The sequence below is a fragment of a genome, unplaced genomic scaffold (genome assembly GCF_019419815.1).
Source record: "Pyrus x bretschneideri cultivar Hongxiangsu unplaced genomic scaffold, Pyrus_bretschneideri_v1 Contig16, whole genome shotgun sequence".
Taxonomy (NCBI): domain Eukaryota; kingdom Viridiplantae; phylum Streptophyta; class Magnoliopsida; order Rosales; family Rosaceae; genus Pyrus; species Pyrus x bretschneideri.
This window is the reverse complement of record NW_025999457.1, coordinates 2,394,231-2,414,978: the sequence shown is the minus strand read 5'-3', so window position 1 is coordinate 2,414,978 and position 20,748 is coordinate 2,394,231. Positions and strand designations below refer to the sequence as shown.

Sequence of the window (20,748 nt, the reverse complement as noted above, 5' to 3'; positions counted from 1 at the left end):
GTGAATCATAACTGACATAGATTTCCATTTTTCTCTGAGGACTTATTTTGGTACATAACGGCGGCGATATTGGCATATAAATGGCACACCCAAACACCGGTAAATGCAAGATGTCATGCTCGTATCTAGTGACCAACTGTAACGGTGAATGTGGTTGAGTAGCGGTGGGCCTCAGGCAGACCTACATGGTTGTGTGCAATATTGCATAACCCCAGGCATATACTGGCAATTTGGTTATCATAACCAAAGTCCTAGCTATCAATTAAAGGTGCTTTATGAAAGCTTATGCCAAGCCGTTTTGGGCGTGAATATGGGATACAAGATGTTCCATATCAATCCCTACGGACATGCAATAATCGTCAAAAGTCAGTGACGTAAACTTTCCAGTGTTATCTAGTCGAATCAACTTAATCGGATAATCAGGGTGGTAAACCCTTAGCTTAATGATTTGAGCTAGGAGTTTAGCAAACGCGGCGTTGCGTATGGATAATAGGCAAACATGTGACTATCGTGTCGATGCATTAACCAGCACCATAAAGTATCTAAATGGTCCGCATGTTGGTTGGATAGGTCCACAAATGTGCCCTTGAATGCTTTGAAGAAATTTAAGGGGATCGTGAATAATCTTTGTATATGAGAGTTGAGTATTCAACTTCCCTAAAGAACATGCTTTGCATGGCGGGAGTCCAACATAGGATGTAACTTATGCCCGTGTGAAGATTTGAGGATATGGCGTATCATGTCACGTCCAAGATGTCCCAAATGATCATGCTAAAGCAACAAAGTGTCCTGGAACTCAGGCATAGGGTCGGCCACACTGTTGGCTTCTATGCCGCGAGTGGTTGTGATGTACAACCCACTCGACAGACGTTCCAACTTCTCGTGAATACACTTCTGGCCATATTCTTACGAAATGATACAAAGAAATTCAGAACCATTATCTTCAGTGGTTTCAATATGATATTGATTATCTTGAATATCTCTAAAACTCAGCAACGTTCTTCTGGAACGTGGAGAATAGAGTGCCTCCTTAATGGTCAAGATAGTACCATTGGATAACATGATACATGCCTTTCCGTATCCTTCAATCAAGTTGAATGGGCCTGAGAGAGTTGTCAAAGGAGCTTTCTTGGGTATTAAGTTAGTAAAAGACTGTCGTTCACACAAGATGGTGTGCGTGGTTGCACTATCTGCCAGACAACTAACTTCCCCACTAGACATACCTAGAAATAGATCGATTGAATTGGTCACATGCATAAATATAAGTCCATTCATTCAATTAAGCAATTCGATAAAATAATATCCATTCAAATAACAATCCATAATTCAAAACAAACCAAAACCAAACAAAGTATTCCAAATACTTAGAAAAATTGTTCAAAATTAAACCATAAACCTAGAAAAATAGGGGGGGGTAGGGGTTGGCCACTCCTAGTGGCTCCACTAGGAGTAAACACCCTAAAAACATGTCTAATTTATTCATCCATAGGAGCTAACGCCTCCTAAAAATCTGATATCTTCATTGATGTAGTTGCATTTTCCGGATGATCTACATGTGCAAAGTTAGACTCACGACAGGAATGATACGTGGCAATAGCCTCAGAGGAAGCTCGGCATATGCGTGACCAATGATCTTTTGATTCACAATGATAGCACATGCCTAATTTAGTAAAAGCGGCCTAAACGGGAGCTTTGCTCTTGTTTTTGAAGTTTGGGGCCTTAAGGGCGAGTGGTGGACGCTGCTGGATCACATTTCTTCCCTTAGGTGAGGCACTTTATTGACCTTGGGCCTGTGGTGGGGCTTGCCGCCCATTGCCACGACCACGACGATTCTTTCGTCGTTTATGGCTGCTAGAATTGGTCCCATGCGCTTCAGGCGAGGCATTCGAGCCAGTGGGTTGAGATTGATGATTCTTCATGAAAAGATGGTTATGTTTTTTAGCAAGAAGTAAAACAGAGATCAAATCCAAAAATTTGGTGAATTTATGTGCCTTATATTATTGCTGCATGACAATATTGGTGGCATGGAAGGTCAAATAGGTTTTCTCCAGGAGATCTGATTCGTTTAGTTCCACTTTGAAGAATTTCAATAGTGAACGGATTCTACAAACTTCAGAGTTGTATTCATTTATGAACTTAAAGTCCTGGAAGCGAATATACTGCCAGTCGTGTCTTGCTTCAGGCAAGTATATGTCTTTCTAGTGATCAAAACTGTCTGCCAGAGTAAGCCAGAGGGTGCATGGGTCATCCTCAGCGAGATACTTAGTTTGCAGTGCATTATGGATGTGTCTTCAAATGAAGATCATTGCAGTAGCCTTTTGAGCTTTGTCAACAAGTTTATCGGCAATAGGTGTCTCGATGGTGGCTCTAATACCCGTTGCAGTCAAGTGGAGCTTCACGTCTTAAACCCACTTCAGATAGTTTCTTCCAGAGACTTCTAGAGCGAAAAAATCGAGCTTATTCAAGTTTGACATGTCCCTAAAATTGAAGGAAAAAAAACGTGAGTAGTCATATGGTAAGCCATAAACATATATCGTAGAACATATAGGTTCTATAGACATGTATTGGTTTAATTGATACATGAAAACTACAGGTTTCATGTGGTATGTTTTGAATGAAAACTTCAGGTTTCAAAGGCACTAAATTTGAAACTATAGGTTCAATTTAGTTTGATGAACAATTAGTTCATAATGAGAGGTTCCTGCAAGAATCACAGAATGCAATATACTAATTTAAATATAGTGGATTTGAGGTTCTTCGGGAACTCAAGTGAGAGAGCTTCGTTACTACGAAAGTATGTTACGATTCAAAGTATAAAAATAAATTATTAAATCATCAATGTCCAAAAGTGATTTTCAGATCAATAATTTTGGATTCATTATCAGATTAATGGACTGCAGGTCACTTTTAATTAATTCAATAAATCGAGTCATACGGGGTCGATTGTAGAAGCTAAATAATATTAAAATAATACTATTGGGTTGAAAATATAGCCCTAAAAATATTTGGGCTTGGGTTGGGTGCCTTGAGTAAAAGGCAGGGCCCAAAAAGGGCCTTGGGAGTGAACTGCAAGTCATGGGGGTGGGAGAAACCCCAGTCGCAACTGAGTTTCAATTGTTAAGCCTATGGGAGGGCACGGGACAAGGTGCAACGAAAGCTGGCCTATGGGTTTGGTGCGGAAAGCCCAATCGCAAAAAGGTTGGTTATAAGTGATGCTAGCCTGGTTTCTGTGTGTACAAGGATGGTGCGGTGGGTGTGCCACACCATGTCCAATTCCCTTTTCTTTTTTTTTTCGAAATCCCTTAGGGTTTAGGAAACCCTAACTCTGCTTCTAATTTATTTTATATAATTTGACTTACAAATTCCGCATAGCAATTTAATTGTGCGATGCATGAAACAAATATATAAACATATACAATATATATATATATTGACAAATATATATACGTATACAATATATATATATATATCGTAAGCAAAATAGCAACATAGAGGGGGTTCATGCATCATGGGGAATGTTTTCATGCTTCGTGGACATTTCAAATATCTTCTTTTATTTTAAGCTTACCTGATTAGTAGAAAACAAAAATAAGCCTTTGAATTTGGTGGATGATAGCCTCCTCCTACAATGCATCAATTCCTCAGCTTTTGGCAAGAGCATGCTGATAACGTGTTGTACGCCTATTTGATTGAACGATCTAGGGTTTAGAGAGAGAGGGGGGGCCGGCTACAATTAGAGAGAAGAGAGATTGATTTAATTGTGAGGTGTGTTTGATTCACCCCATTGTGCCTTTATTTATAGTAGTATGATAGGTAAAGACCTTTCCCTTTAGGATTACAACATTTAATAGGTAATCTACTTCTAATAGGAATATAAGATACATTCCCATATCTACTAAGATTTACACAATCACATTCCTATTTTAAATATGACTGCAACATATTTCTAACATTGGCTACCAAGTTTGGAGTTATATCAAGTTTTCTCTTTTATATTTGTGACCCAAACACATAAAAAAAAACCATAATTACGTTTTGTTTTATCGTCTAAACTGGACTCGGGTGACGCGAACAAATATTGAAAGCATCCGTGGAAATGTTCATTAACACATGATAATAAAAATGGAGTAGAATTCTCTCTCTTTTAAATTTCCTTGCTCTTCAGTTTCTTCATATTTGAACGGTCACGATTAAATTAAGTCAACATCTTATGTTGACTTTTTTTTATAGAGAGAGAAAGACAAAGAGGAAAGTAAAAAAAGAAAAAAGAAATGAGACATAATTTGGAGGAGAGAAAATCTTACTCCATTAGGAACACTAAAATATTAGTAAATCCATAATACTCAACTAAACCTTTTAATTGAGCGCATATATGTAAATATATATATATATATATATATATTTGGATTGATGTTGCGTCAATTTGGATCCTTAGGCCATCTCCAACCGAGGGCTAAAGGGCCATAGGACCAAATATAATTTATTATTTAAAAATTACAACTTAAATTCAAATCCAACGGCTAAGTGACGTCAGCATGATAGAAGTTAAAGGATAAAAATAATTTAAAAACTACAATTTAATGTTATTTCATATTGTTTAATGTTGTTTCATGTTACTTAATTTAATTTAATGTTGTATAATGGCTTAGGAAGTTATAGGAAAAAAAAATATGAACAAATTTTGTGAAATAGAAGTTATAGGATAAAAATAGAATTTAAAATAAAATAAAGCAACTATGTGAAATAGAAGTTATAGGAAAAAATGGAATTTAAAAAAAATGAAAATATTTTGTAAAATAAAAGTTATAGGAAAAAATAGAATTTAAAAAAAAAAATTAAAAATAGAAGTTATAAGAAAAATTTTGTAAATAAAAAATAATAATAAAACTATAAAAAAAAAAAAAAATTCAAATGCAACGGCTAGCTGACATCAGCTAGCTGTTGCATTTGAATTTTTTTTCTTAAGCATTCCTATCGGTTATAACCGACAGGAAAATTGAATTTTCTGGCTAGCCCCGGGCTGGCAAGCAACCAGCCCTCCAGCCCTTTAGCCCTCTCCGATTCCGTGGGGCCCTCTCAGATTCTAGAGCCCACTGGCCTAGCCCTCGGTTGGAGGCTGTTTTCGGGCTATTTTCGGCCCTCTGGCCCTTTGGATTCTTCGGTTGGAGATGGCTTTACCATTAATATAACCAAAGCTAAGACTCTTATGAAACCCTAGCAACAGCCATATCTCACTATTATTTATAGCATAATCATATCGACTTTTCAAATTACAAATTCCATACGATGGAGTCCCCTCTTGGTTATGCGTTAACATTCTTCTTTGCTTGTAATCTGTTTTTTCTTTGCCAAAAATCCATAAATAATACTGAGTGCATGGAAGTTCTCCACTCCGATCCATTGAATCGGCATCCACTTACATATTTCTTGCTCAAGTCGCCCTCGATCTAGCCATAGTGAATGCAAAAGATAGCAAGCATTCATCAACAATTTGCTCAAGAGTGATCCATCGGAGCCTATTAAGCAATGTGCTGCTTCATACGAATCAGTGGGTGCTTCATTCCGGAACGCAAAAGTTGAGATATACGAGGATCCCTTGACGGCCAACTATGATATCAAAATTGCGGGAAATGATGCGGGTAACTGTGAAACTGTCTTAAGTTCTAAAGGAGTAAGATTTCCTAAAATATCTGCTAGAAACCATTTTGTACTGTTATATAGTAGTATTGGGGATGTAATCACAAGTCAGAATGATATTGACTATCTGTTTGCAGATATATTCTAATTAAAAGAATCAGAATTTCTTCTAATACAAGGCTTTTTTTCTTATTGATTTTTGGCAACAAGGGGTGATTTCTCCTTAAAATATATTTCTCACATCAATTTATACATAGATCTAATATTATATAATTTGTTAGCAAACCAACTGTTGTCCGATTCTACTGTACAAGTACAAAGCGCTCTTAGTTTCGAATGATGAGCAAGCAAAATTTTGAGCTTTGCGAATTAAGTCGATTAAATTTACCTTCTAAAACCCCATGCAGGGCACAGCTGAAAGTAGCGATTACAGTCAGGTGTCCTCCTTTCGAGTAAATGGAAGTGTTGCGAGGTGCAAGTCCAATCAACCATTAAGGTAATTTTATGATGTACGTTATATGGCTACTTGTTTGAGGACTGTTGTGTTTTCCTTGCTATTTATATTTAATACTTTCTAAGGATGTAAACGTTTCCATTATTAAAAAAAAAAAATGTTTGCAGTCCTCAAGCACAAAGGAGCACGTACATAGTAAAAATGATCACATAAATGATTTACTTTGTCTAAGTGACACTATTTTGTAAAATATTTCAATGATTCAAATAATTTATATTTTAATTTAACATTCATATATTATCCTTACAAAAAATTAGACAAAACCATTACGACATTCAATTTTAGTGAATAACATAGATGAATATGTTTCTTCAAAGAAAAACTAAAATGACTACCATTTAGTTCAATGGTCATATGACTACCATTTAGCCCAACTTATTTATAAGCTCATGCAAGGTCCATCCTCCCATCAATATGAGATTCATTCTTAACATGCCCCCTCACGTGTGACGAATTTTCAAGCCTAACACGTGGACAACAAAAATGGGTGACGTGAAGCACGTGTGGCCATTAGGCTTCACACATAGGACAACATGTTCTGATACCATAAAGAAAGTTGAGGTTCCACCATAAAACCAATTGGCAATATGGGGAGTAGGCCAACCTCTTATAAGCCCATGCAAGGTCCCTTCTCTCATCAATGTGGGATTCGTTCTCAACACACCCCCTCACTTAAGGCAAATTTTTGAGAAGATTACGGTCTAATGGTATTCTTCTTCACTTGTAAATGAGAGGTCTTAGGTTCGATTATCACCAAATGCGGGTTTGAACCACATTATTGCTAGCCCATTGTGAGGCGAAGCCAACCCTCCTCCTTAGTGTAGATAATATCTTTTGTTCAAAAAAAAAAAAAAAAAAACATATCATGAACAACTCGGACCTAAAAGGTTCATTGCAAAGTAGATCGAAAAATATTACAATAAATCATCACTAATTGCAAAGCAATAAGTAGACTTCTAGCACTTGGCCGAGCTCATCGGGAACCACATGAAAATCATATGAGAACAAAATCTCAGGAAAAGGATAGGGAGTACGATGCCCATGGGTCAATCGCATCACCTAATCACTTGCCATGGAAATCTCAAACCATAAATCGGGATAGGGAGTGTGATCCCATGAGTCTATCACAACATCTAATCACCTGCCACGATCCCATAACACCAAATGAAGTAAGTCCAGCAAATCAAACGCTTCAACCTTCACACATAGATCCAAAATAGTTAGTACACCAAAACGAAAATCACAATCAGGCACACTCTTATGGAGAGCAATCAAACTAGCACAAGTCTCTTACATAGAGAAATTAAACCAAACTCTAGGACAATTCCTGCAAATTATTAAACATAGACAAAATAAAAGGATAAAATCATGTCGTCACTCCACATTCTCCGAACATTCGAAAGTCATATCACTGCACCGGTTATACCCAAAGTGTTGTACTGACTAAACTTGAAGATGATAACTCGACCCAAAACCTTGTGTAACTGTGTGCATGGACCAAAAGATGAGGATTGTCACGTGACGACATCGTTTTACGGTGGTAATTCAACACCAAATAACGTAAACGAAAAGGCAAGAGAGAAGAGATTGAGAATGATTTTCAAAAAGGTTGCCGCTGACCCCAAAGTCAAAGGGAGGAGTCGGCTGCAAATAATTTTTCCTTTGCTTTTCTGTAGACGGCTAGGGTATTTAGAATTGGTGGCGTAATATGGACGGTTGAATATTCGAAATGCAGAGGTGGTTGTGCCCCACAAGAAGTCCTCAAACAAGTTTATTTGAAGAATTCATCAACAGAAGAGGACTTTATAAATTGAACCAGTTACTTATTTTTTGTGTCATGTTAATTTCATCACCAAAAATACTTCCTCCCTTATATGGCAGGCAGTTTATTATATTTCATATGTATTTGGTCACCTCAATACTTTCGAGATTGACCCTAACGCTAATTAATTCACTTCGAGAGTGCTTACTTTTATTTTTTTTTTGAACAAATGATACTAACACACTAAAGGGGGGTAGATTTAGCCTCACAATATGCTAGCAATAATAGTTCAAACATGACTACTAGTGACATTTAAACTGTATCTAGCAAACATATATATATATATATATGCCACAAAATTCGCCTTCCTGAAGATGTGCTTCCATTTGATATTAGAGAATTTGTCCACCAACCACCTAATACTTTCAACAATGGTCATGAGATTCTAGGGCACAGAACAGGAGCCAAGAACAACTTGAATCGTTAAAGAGGTGTCTCCTTCCACCATGATATGTGAGAAACCCTTCTACAAGGAGTACGCCAATCCATCTTTCCACGCTCGAGCCTCAGTTGCAGAGATAGTAGCTCCATCCAGGTTAAAAGCTCCAGCACCGAGGGTGTGCCCATTCTCATTTCTAACCACAAAACCCGCACCCGCCTTCTGAAGCGCCACCGAACCATCAAAATTCAGTTCAAGGAACGTGTCACCCGTGCAAATTGCTAGGAGCGTAGCAGGCAACACATCTAAAATGCTTATTATCTCATCCTTGCTTTTGCTACTCCATTGATTAAAATTATATTCATTTTCAATCTTTGATCAAGGTCCTTGTGTATTAATAACATCATTAATTATTTCAATAATAATTTTTTTTATTTCTAAATATATTCATTTAATGTTAAAATGTTACAATTAGTATATTTATATTTATAACTAAATTTTTATCATATATTTTTAGTTTTAGTTTGTACCCATTTTTAATTTGTAATTCTTTTTAATTTGTACCAATTTTCTTTTCAGTTTTAATTTGTACCCATATATTAATTTCTTTTTGTGCCTATATTTTTCAAAGTTTATTTGTTATATGTAAAATGTACTCATTCTTAACTATACCAATTTGTTATATGTAAAATGTACAATTTTTTTTATATAAAATCTATTCAATTTTTTTTTCTAATCCATTTTTAAACTTATATGGGTACATTCTTTTTTCTTTGATTTTAAAATGTATCAATGTCAAGTTTAATTGAAGAAATTTACTAATGTTATTAAGCCTAATATCTTCTTTTTTTTTTTTTTTTTTTGTTGTGATTTTGAAGAATGTACCCATGTTTTGATACAATTAATTTTTTTGATGAATGTACCCATGTTTACACACACACACACACACACACACACACTAGTATATTTATATTTTAATAATTTTAATCCCACAAATTATGGTTTATTTATTTATTTAAAATCTCATTTATATAAACAACTAAAATTTCTAATTTTTAATTTAAAAAATATAGTAACGTACATAGAAATAAAGTATCGCATTAATTTCAGGGACCTTGATAAAAAATTAAAAACCAATAAGGTTTCAATCAAAGAATATTCATAACTAAGGACCACATCCAAAGTCTCTCTTATTTATATCATCCAAAATTAAATATGGGTACAAATAAAATAAAAGTTTAAAAATATGGGCACAAAAAGAAATTAATATATGGGTACAAATTAAAACTAAAAATAAAATTGGTACAAATTAAAAAAGGATTGCAAATTAAAAATGAGTACAAACTAAAAATGAAAATATATGATTACAAATTTAGCAATAAATATAAATATGTAACAGTTCTAACAATAAATGAATATATTTATAAATAAAAAAATATCTTCTTATTGAAATAATTAATGATGCTTATTAAAACCTAAGGACCTTGATCAAAAATTGAAAAGGAATAAGGTTTTAATCAATAGAATAGCAAAAAGAGGGATGGGAACCTAATTCCTTCCTTAGTTGAGGCAAAGTGTTATTTGAAAAATATAAAGAGGACTTATGGAAATTCATATGTTGACCAACCGTTTTAGAAAACATATTCAGGCAATTCATAATACTTCTCACCCTCTGCCCCGAAGAAGCCTTAGCAAATAAAAGACAATCATCTGTGAATACAAGGTTTGAAATTTTAAATCCCCTAGGGGATGAGAGAATTCCCACATGAGACTTTGGGTTAGTCGCAAACTCATTAAGATGTCTAATTAGAGGCTCCACACAGATAATAAAAATATAAGTGGAAAGATGATCTGTAACATCCCACATCGACCAACAGAAAAAGGGTGATTTGCCTTATATGTACATGCCCACCTCCATATAGCACGAGGCTTTTTGGGAACTCACTGGCTTTGGGTTCCATCGGAACTCCGAAGTTAAGCGAGTTCGGGCGAGAGCATTCTCAGGATGGGTGACCCACTGGGAAGTTCTCGTGTGAGTTTCCAGAAACAAAACCATAAGGGCGTGGTCGGCGCCCAAAGTGAACAATATCGTGCTACGGCGAAATTGAGACTAGGATGTGACATGATCACCTTGTCTTATTCCCTTTTTGGGATATAAATAGCCATGAGCATTTCCGTTGATCAAAACAGAGAAAGATGGAGAAATGATGCGTTCCATTAGGGGAGGGCATACGTGTCCTAGACTCGTGGGTTAGGGTGGATACCCGCGATTTGGGGTTGGTATGGGGCGGTCCAAAATTTTGAAACACAAAATGGGGCAAGGCGAGGCAGGTATACGAAATTAGTGGGGCATGGTAGTTCTACAAATAGGAGGGAATGGGCCCCCGGTCTGGCCCATTTCTAGCATGGAATAATTGGATTGGAATTTTATCCTCATCTCAGTCTTTTCATACACTCAGTCTTCCCCTGACTCACACTCACTGTTCCAGCTCCGTCTGCTGCCATCATCATTAGCTTTGTTCGCCGCCATCATCATCAGACCTCGATCCAGGGAAACTAACGAGAAATCATGATTTAACGGTTATTTTAACTCCGATTTTGATGATTTTTTTACAGCTACACTCCTTGACCCTATACCAATACAATGAATGAACTCGATCTTCAATTTAAAATATTTACACTAGTGGATACCACAAAATCTTATGTTATACTTAATGAAAGTATGAATAAATTCTTAAGTGTTAGTGAATCTATAGTTTTGATGGGATACGCATTCTACAAAACTAGTTTTAAAGATCCAATCGTCAAAAATGTGTGTATATACTTCGAGATCGCATACGCGAAAAATTGAAAAAAACAAACATTCAGAGATCAAGCAATGAAAAATCACGATTTAACGGTTATTTTAACTCCAATCCTTGACCCTATATGAATACAATGAATGAACTTGATCTTCAATTTAAAATATTTACACTAGTGGATACCACAAAATCTCATGTTATACTTAATAAAAGTATGAATACTCTTAAGTGTTAGTGAATCTATCGTTTTGATAGGATGCACATTCTACGAAACTAATTTCAATGATCCAACCATCAAACTTGTTTGTATATGCTTTGAGATCACATACGCTATAAATTGCAAAAAACAAACATTCAGAGATCAAGTAACGGAACAAAACTTTTCGACGGTTATCAACAAAAAATCACAATTTAACGGTTATTTTAACTCCGATTTTGATGATTTTTTTACAGCTACACTCCTTGACCTATATGAATACAATGAATGAACTCGATCTTCAATTTAAAATATTTACACTAGTAGATACCACAAAATATTATGTTATACTTAATGAAAGTATGAATAAACTCTTAAGTATTAGTAAATCTATCGTTTTGATGAGATACACATTTTACAAAATTAATTTTAACGATCTAACTGTCAAACTTGTTTGTATATGCTTCGTGATCGCATACGCTAAAAATTGGCAAAAAAAAACATTTAGAGATCGAGTAACAGAACAAAACTTTTCGACAGTTATCAACAAAAAATCACGATTTAACGGTTATTTTAACTCTGATTTTGATGATTTTTTACAGCGACACTTCTTGACCCTATATGAATACAATGAATGAATTCAATCTTCAATTTAAAATATTTACACAAGTGGATACCACAAAATCTTATGGCATGATGATCAATGAAAATTGAGGATTTTGTACAAGGAATAACATGCAAGCTTTGAGTTCCATTGGCAAGGTTTAAACTTTTGAGAAAGGCTTCACAACCTTGAAAACAAAAACTCTTTCATTTTGCATATCCTTGCACATTTAATATTTTGTAATAGACTAGTAGTGTATGGATGCTTTGTTTATGAGGTTCTTATTTTCAAGTGTAGATGTAGTACTTAAACGACATGTATTTTAATGTTTTGAAGTAATATTTCTGTGGCAATGTGTGGTATATGCAAATTTAAGAAAAAAAAAATATTTTCTTAACGGGTCGGGTCACTTTACCCAAAAAAAATATTTTTCTTAACGGGTCGGATCACTTTACCCATTGGGTAAAGTGACCCGACCTGTTAAGGACCCGTTAAGATAACGGGTGTGACACGACACAACCCGTTAAAATAACAAGTGTTACACAAAAACGATAAACATGACCTATTTGCCAGGCCTAGAGTCCAAGGAGCATAAAAGAGGTTGCAGTGAGGAGCAAAACAAGAACAGCAGCCACCGACCATCTGTGCTATCCATCTTCATCGTTCAGAAGTTTTTCATGTTTTTAAGATTTTAAATTATGTTTTCGTATTCTATGAGTAACTAAACTCTTATTCTAGGGTTAGGATGATGCCCTAGCATTAATGTTTATGGTTTTTAATGTTATTCATTGGATTTCTAGTTTCTTTTAGACGAATGCTTAATCATTGTTTGAATTGTTACTTTTTGTTTGAGTTCTTTGATGGATCACCTTAAGACTTTGCATCTAGTAAGATTGGAAGATGAATTGGAGGCTGAACTAGCAATATAATTCAATTAGCTTCTTGTGGTTAAATGTGGTAAATTACATTATTGCTTGACAAAGAATAATGGTTTGCTTGGTTCCCTTGTTTTCTAGAGTGTAAAGAGTCCTACTTGTTAAATTTATGGCTGAACCAGGATAGACTGCATGTTAGAATATACAATTTCTGCCTAAACTAGGAGAGAATCATTCACTTAAGGCAAAACTATGGTCTAATATGCCTGACAAGGACTTAGATACGGAATTATCATCTAAAGAATCAAAAGATCCATTGAATGCATTGAAACCTAAACTAGATTGAATTATTAATTAAGATCGAGTCTAGTTCGTTGTTTGGGTTTATATTTTTGTGTTTGTGTGTCGTTAATATAATTAGATATGGTTTAGTTTATCAAATTGGAGATTGAATTAGAATCCTCGTGGGAACGATTCTTGGACTTGCAAAACGCTATATTACGACTATCTTGTGCACTTGCAGGTTTACACCAAATATATATATATATATATATATATATATCTCAAATCGGAGCTCAGTAACTAAAACGTCATATCGTAAAACCACGTTTATAAGTATGTATATAGTCATCAATCATAAATACCACAAAGAACTTAAAGTTTATATCATGTTAATTCATAAAGTGTAAATCAAATTTACTCATAAACATTTCATAAAATGTAGCCATTAAATCATGCTTTCATGTATGCATTTCTAATAGTAAAAATATGCATTTTAGAAGGGGTTCACTCACCTTACACTGTTGGCGAAGAGCCGTGCAAACAAGAGAGGATGGAAATGCCATAAACAATTGCACCTAAGCACATAAAGGTACCAATTAATAAAACTATACTAAAATTGTTGAATTTTCGGGAAACAGATGTTATAAACGGATTCAGGACGTCGAAAAACATAAAGGGGGACCTTGGGTACCCCCACATGCCGCCACACGCGCCCTTACGCACTACCACAGGGTGGCAACCTCGACGGCCACAAGCACCATTTTGGGTATTGGAAAGTTCGCTAGAAAAGTCGCCTGCGCTACCATGGTTGTTGCGGTGATAGAGCATAGTACCTCCGGTGGACGCGTATGTGCTCCATGCGCCAGTTAAGACAGGCACTCACATGATGGGCCCAAGCTTGGGTTGGGCCAGGTTACATAGCCTAATGGATCTGGGTTGGGGTCGCTAGAACAGAGCTTGAGCCTAGCCAATTGGGTCGAGTTCCATGGCCCAACGAGTTGGGCTAGCTCAGGTATGTGGATTGGGTTGGTCCAATTCCAGGCCGGGTTGGCCGATTTCGTCGGAAAGAAGGCCGGAGCTCACCCAACTCTGTTTAACCCCAAAACCTAACTAAAACATATTATGTGATATACCAAAATGAAGCCCAAGGAATAAGGAAGAGATTCATACGAATTTTAAGACTTGTGGTGGCTGAAATTGGCCAGAAAATGTCCTGGAAGCCACAGGTATTTGCTAGGAATATGGGAAAACTCTTCGTGGTGGTTTCTTCATGATTTTGACGTCCAAAACATACCAACACAGTCAGAAATGCACTACAAAAACGAAAAGAGAAACATTTGGAGTGTGTTGAGGCTTACACATGTCAGGGGTGACGGAGACTTGCTGGAGTTCCCACATGCTCTCGCATCATTTCTTGTGATGTCCAAGTTTCAGAGTCGTCACATGCAGGGGAAAAGGACAAGAGAGGTGAAGGAGGTCAAAGAGGGTTGGTGTGTATGTCGGGGCCCTAAAAGTATGGAGCGTCAAGTTCAAAAATATTATTTTAATCGACTGCGCTGCGGGCCAGCGAGAAGAGTTGGGTTAACAAAACCTAGACCCAAGTATAGGTTAAGAAAGAAAAAGTGAAAACTAAATCCCGATAATAGGTTTTAAGGTTTCATATGGGCTAAAATAAATAGGCCCAGAAAGAGAATGTTTTTCTCACACATAGGTTGGACTACAGGTCGATTGGGAGAAAGCAAGTGGGCTGGAAAAAGCCCAAACGGGTAGGAAAGCCAAACTGGGCTCTGTCATTTTTTGGTTTTTATGTTGGGTCTGCTGTCAAGACCTAACCCAAAGAATTGAGGGCCCAACAAAATGGGGAACCAAGCCCCAGGCCCAAGTAGTGGGCTAGGGCTGTAGTCGGCTGAGCACAAACATGGAGGCCCATGCAGGTCTCGGGTCGGGTTGAGGACACCCCAACGAAGGCTGCGTGTGCTGCCGTCAACGAAACAAGGCACAGCGCTGCAGGCAGCGGCGATTTCCGAGCTGATTATGTCGGAGTTACGTTGGGATAGTGTTCCAAACCATTTTGGAGGATTAAAAACTTTAAATTCCATTGAGAATTCGAAGAAATCTCGAAGCCTTAATCTCGGGGAAGAGATCGGACGACATCTAGTCGTCATCATTCACCACTGTGACGACTTCAGGTCATCGTCGTTTGGGGGGGGGGGGATCACCATCGCCATAGCTGCATCCCTGATGATGTTTCTTCGAACTGTGCTCTGTGCGTGATGGCTCAAATTGGAGCGGCTTGGCTCAGCCAGATGGCGCATTCGTGGGTAAGTGGCTCGGCGCAAGCTGCAGGCTGGCCATATGAAGGCTGGGCCTAGTCAAAGACATTCTAGGTTTTTCAAGCCCAATACGAATTCTAGGGTTTCAACATCCTTTTTCCTTGTTCTTCTTTATTCTCACATATACAATTCACATAATAGCAATATTATGGATATAATGCATAAACAATTTATGTAGAATCTAAAATTCGTAAAACGTAAAGTTGGGTCATGCATTATAGTGAAGGTTCATGCAATCAAGGTTGAAAAAAATATCAAGATAAAAACAGTTGTTTTAGAAGAACCTGGATTGCATGATGAATATTGTGAATAGGTTTGTAGAAATTCTTTCTTCAATTTCAGCTATCATCTTCAAGCTTATATCATGTTCAACATAAGAAAAAAAAAAATTGAATCAATAAAAGTATATGAATTCAATAAAATTAAAATTTAATCAATTAAAAATAATTGAAATGTAATACTCCTCTGATTGAAGATAAATAAATTCTCTTTAGCACAATGTGAAGATCGTGTTGAAAACGTGTTGTGGCCTATATTTAACTGACAGGGGAAGGAGAGCTGGCGGCATAGAGAGAAAAAGAGTGGAGAATAGGCTTGAGGAATTGTGTGTTAATTCCCCAGTCCTTGTGCCTTTATTTATAGTAATAAGGAGGAAAGAAACTTGCTCTTCAAGTAATACAAAGTCTATTAGGAGAGATCTTCTAGATCCCAAAGGATTCCTAATCTATCTCTACTTAGGATTTGCACAATCACAATATTGATAAGAACATATGTCACAACAAACTTCTTATTTTATAGGGGCTTTTTGCATAAAAATTTCACATATATTTATTGCACGGGAAATTAAGTGGGATAAATTTGATGCTACTAGTGCTAGATCGTATCTCGTCTCTCTAAAACTTTAGCATGGTACCAAAGTCGGTTTTCAAATTTGGCCCCTTGTCACTCTAAAAATTTAACATGGTATCAAATCAGGTTTTCAAATTTGGACCCTAAAAATTGAGTTCATTTACAAACATTACCGACGTAGCTCTGCTTGTGGCCCACTCCAAAGTGGTTTGATATAAGCGGTATGTTGAATAAAGCAAAAAGTCACACATCAGCTATAAAAAAAACAAATAACAACTTATATCATATTGTTCAACTTTAAATTTTTTTTTTTTGAACAAACGATATTATCTACACTAAGGGGTGAGGGAGTGGACCAAACCTCACAATGGACTAGCAATAATGTGGTTCAACTTCTAATTGAATCAAGGCCTTTTGCATAAAAATCCACATTGATTGATTGCATAGGTGAATAAGTGGGATCAATACCATTGCTATTAGTAGTGGACTGCGGCCCCGTCGCTCTTAAACTTTAAAAAAATTTCACATCTGCCATCCCACAAAACAAATCACGACTTCTATCAAATAGTTTAACTTATAACTGAATCGATGCATTTTGCATAAAAGCACTACACTTAATGATTACATAGATGATTAAGTGGAACCTATCGTTGTTATTAGTAATGGACCAATTCTATCTCTCTAAAACTTAAAAAAAATTTACCTCCAACAGAAAGGGATGTGGTGATATTTATCTTCAACGGGGGAGGGTAGTGGTGATTCGTTCAGTGGCGTTAGTTATGTCAATTTGTGCTATGTCATGCTTCAAAATTCATGTCAATTTGCGTAGAGGAAGTGGAAGGGATCATGTTATGCATCCTTCAAAATTCCTGTCAATTTGTGTACAGGAAGAGGCAGGGATCATGTTATGTCATGCTTCAAAGGGAAGGGTTCATGTTATGTCATGCTTCAAAATTTCTGTGAATTTGTGTAAGGAAGTGGAAGGGATCATGGTGAGATTTTGGTGGAGTGAACGAGTTGCAAATTAGATTTGATTCCTTCTTATCATGAGTTTGAGGTGGTGTTGGAAAATATAAAGGAAAGTATTATAAAGATTTGATTTGGGGGGGGGGGGGTGTATTCAATTGGGATTTTGAGGAATTTTGATTCTTTTAATGAATCTAGGGGTATTTAATCAGGAATTTAGGTGATTCTCTGAAATTCAATGTGTATTCCATCAGGATTTTAAGATAGTTTATTAAAATCCTTAGAAATACGGATGTATTCAATTAAGATTTTAAAGAAGTTTATAACATTCCAGGTGTATTCAGTTAGAATTTAATTTTAAAGAATTTGACAAAGTTGAGGAATTAGCGGGAATTGGAGAAATTTGTAGTGTATTTGAAGTATCCACAAATATCACCTCTCCCCAAGAGATTTTGAGGGAATTGAATCAAAAATTTTCATGGAATCTCTACAAATCAATTAGACTCCATAAAAATCCATTAAAATCTCTCAAATTCCCAATTGAATACACCCCCCTTAGTTAGGGATTTGATTTGAATTCGTCTAGGTTTTATTGTCATATGGACAAAAATGTGACTTGATTTATTTCCTTATAGAGAAGATTAAAGTAGTCGAGTTTGTGAGTGAGTTTATTGAAGAATTGCCCTATGGACTTTGTGGACATAGACATAAGATGAGAAGGACAGTCTGTTTCGATCCTTATTATTTTTATTTATTTTAACAAACGATATTATCTACACTAAAACAGAAAATCTAGGTTAAGCTTCATAATGTGCTAATGATAATGTGGTTCAAATTTGTCATTGGTGATAATCGAATCTAAGACTTCTCACTTATAAATGGAAGAAAATATCACTAGATCGTAATGCTAAGTGCCCTTTCGATCCTTACTATTAAGTGAATCATAATCTCAATTTTTCAAAAACTGCCCTGAATTGGTCGCCAGATTGCATGCATTGTATGAATCGTAATAGTATCTCATGAATATAAAACCTAAAATAAGACTCTTATGAAACCCTAGAGCCATATCTCACTATTATATATAGCATAATCATATCAACCTTTCTATGAAAAAAAAAATTCATATTAACCTTTTAAATTACAAATTTCCTACAATGGAGTCCCCTCTTGGTTATGCGTTAACATTATTCTTTGCTGGTCATTTGTTTTTCTTCCTCTCTTCTCCTTCACCAGCCAATGCATCAGCCCAATTGGTCGATCTTGTTTGTCAAAAATCCATAAATAATACCGAGTGCATGGAAGTTCTGCACTCTGATCCTCGAGTAAAATCGGCATCCACTTACATACTTCTTGCTCAAGTCGCCCTCGACCTAGCCATAGGGAATGCAAAAGATAGCCAAGCATTCATCAACAATTTGCTCAAGAGTGATCCGACGGAGCCTATTAAACAATGTGCTTCTTCATACGAGTTAGTGGTGGCTTCATTCCAAAGCGCAAAAGTTGAGATACACGAGGATCCTTTGACGGCCAACTATGATGTCAAAATTGCAGGCGATGATGCGGGTAATTGCGAAACTGCCTTAAGATCTAAAGGAGTTAAATATCCTGAATTATCTGCTAGAAACCATGTTGTACTGTTATATAGTAGTATTGGGGATGTAATCACCGGTCAGATTGATTGACTACCTATTTGTGGATCTATTCTAATAAAAAATTAGAATTTCTTCTAATACAAGTTTTCTTTCTTATTGATTTTGGCAACAAGGGGTGGTTTCTCCTTACATTCCTCACGTCAATTCATATGCATGATACATAGTTCCAATATTATACACTTTGTTAGCAAACCAATTGTTTTCCGATTGTACTGTACAAAGCACTCTTTTTTTCTTTTCTTTTTTTTTTTTTAATTATGAGCAAGCAAAATTTTGAGAGAGTAATGGTGGAATCAGACGCACAAAATCAACTAATAATAGTGTTGCGAGGAGCAACTCTAATCCACCATTACTTGCTTGAAGGGATTCTTTATGAAGTATGTAATATGGCTACTGGCTTGAGGACTGTTCTGTTATCTTCAAATGTATTAGGTTACCTGAATACATTGGAGATTATTTGACCCTGGCGCTAATTAATTCCTTAAGAGATTTGTGCTCACTTAAACTTTCTATTATTTCTCTCATCAATATATTCAAATTATATCAAATAAGCTATAAAGAAAGTTAAGCAGTGATGAGAGAATATAATTAATAAAATAATAATTTTAAAGGTTTCAACGGAAAAGAAAAAATTAAATTGAAGACCCCCCTAGGGCAACCAATATAAATGGAGTTAATGTGTAAGGAATTTCCTATACTTGTCGGAACAATACCAAATGAGATTTTATTTGAACTCATTAAACCTCTTTCTGCACCCAACTTTTTACACCCATATTGTTTCTAATTAAACTTTCAATATTTCTTAAACCCAAATTTCTTACCTAAATTATTCTCACAAACCTAATTCAAAGATGTAAATTTAACTTTACACCCATTTAAAAAATAAAAAACCAAAATCAAATGAAAAGAGCTGGGAAACATGCCAAAACAATGATGCAAAGAATGTAGATGTTGGTGGTTTGGCTAATCAATGCTATCTATTATCTAACTGTGACTCTCGAATTAAGTAGTAGCAGTTTGATATGTAACCCAATAACACAAAGCTAGATGTTATGGTTATATGTAAATTAAGAAGTAGAAGACTTGGTAAATGGTGTCCAAAAAGAACAACAAATACTAGGTAAACTTATACAGCTAATAGTTAGAATGTTAGTGTATGGCATATAAATCAATAATTCAACTCTCGCATAAATAAATTCATATTTTAGTTGGAGGATTAAAACTTTTAAAAATCACTCTCCATCCGTCAAAAATAGCTTATTTTTTCTTTTTGAAAGCGTCTTAGGGTTTTTGCCAGAACAAAATGCACATTAAAAGTTATGTAATGATTAGAGTTTAGTTATTGATTGTGGGTTTATTAATAAATCTTATTTTTCTTGTTAATTTTATCTTGTACTTGATGGTAATTATGCAATAGGGCAATAAAGATATTTCACATTTAAAGTGTAAGTTGGGTGTAGAAAAAGGTTAAATGGGTTCAAATAAAATTTATCATACCAAATACAATTTGAAGTTAAGAAATGACCTAAACGGGGAACAATATTGAACCAAATACCATTTGAAGTTAAGGAATGTTCTAAATGGGCTAAAGCATTTGTCACAAAATTAACCTGGCTCCAAACATGATGATTGAAGCAATCTGTCATTGTAATCATAGGAAAACTAATGAAAAAAATTTCAAAACTTTTAGTTTTAACCAAAAAATATCTAATAGCTTTATTTAATGATAAGGATATGAAAAAAACAAAACAAACAAAAAAAAAAAAAAAAAAAAAAACAAAAAACCTAATGAAGGCGCGTGCAACTCAAACCCAACTGATACCCATCATTCTTTTGAT

General features: G+C 35.6%; 1 protein-coding gene across 1 annotated transcript; it reads left to right on the top strand.

Moving 5' to 3' along the window:
* Window positions 1-18,412: 18,412 nt before the first annotated feature.
* LOC103965273 lies at window positions 18,413-18,940 on the top strand. The gene has a single exon (XM_009378307.2). It carries the CDS (start codon window positions 18,413-18,415, stop codon window positions 18,938-18,940), a length of 528 nt encoding a protein of 175 aa, XP_009376582.2.
* Window positions 18,941-20,748: the final 1,808 nt, after the last annotated feature.

Coding starts and splice junctions, on each gene's coding strand:
- LOC103965273 (XM_009378307.2), top strand. CDS start 18,413: ATGGAGTCCCCTCTTGGTTATGCGTTAACATTATTCTTTGCTGGTCAT.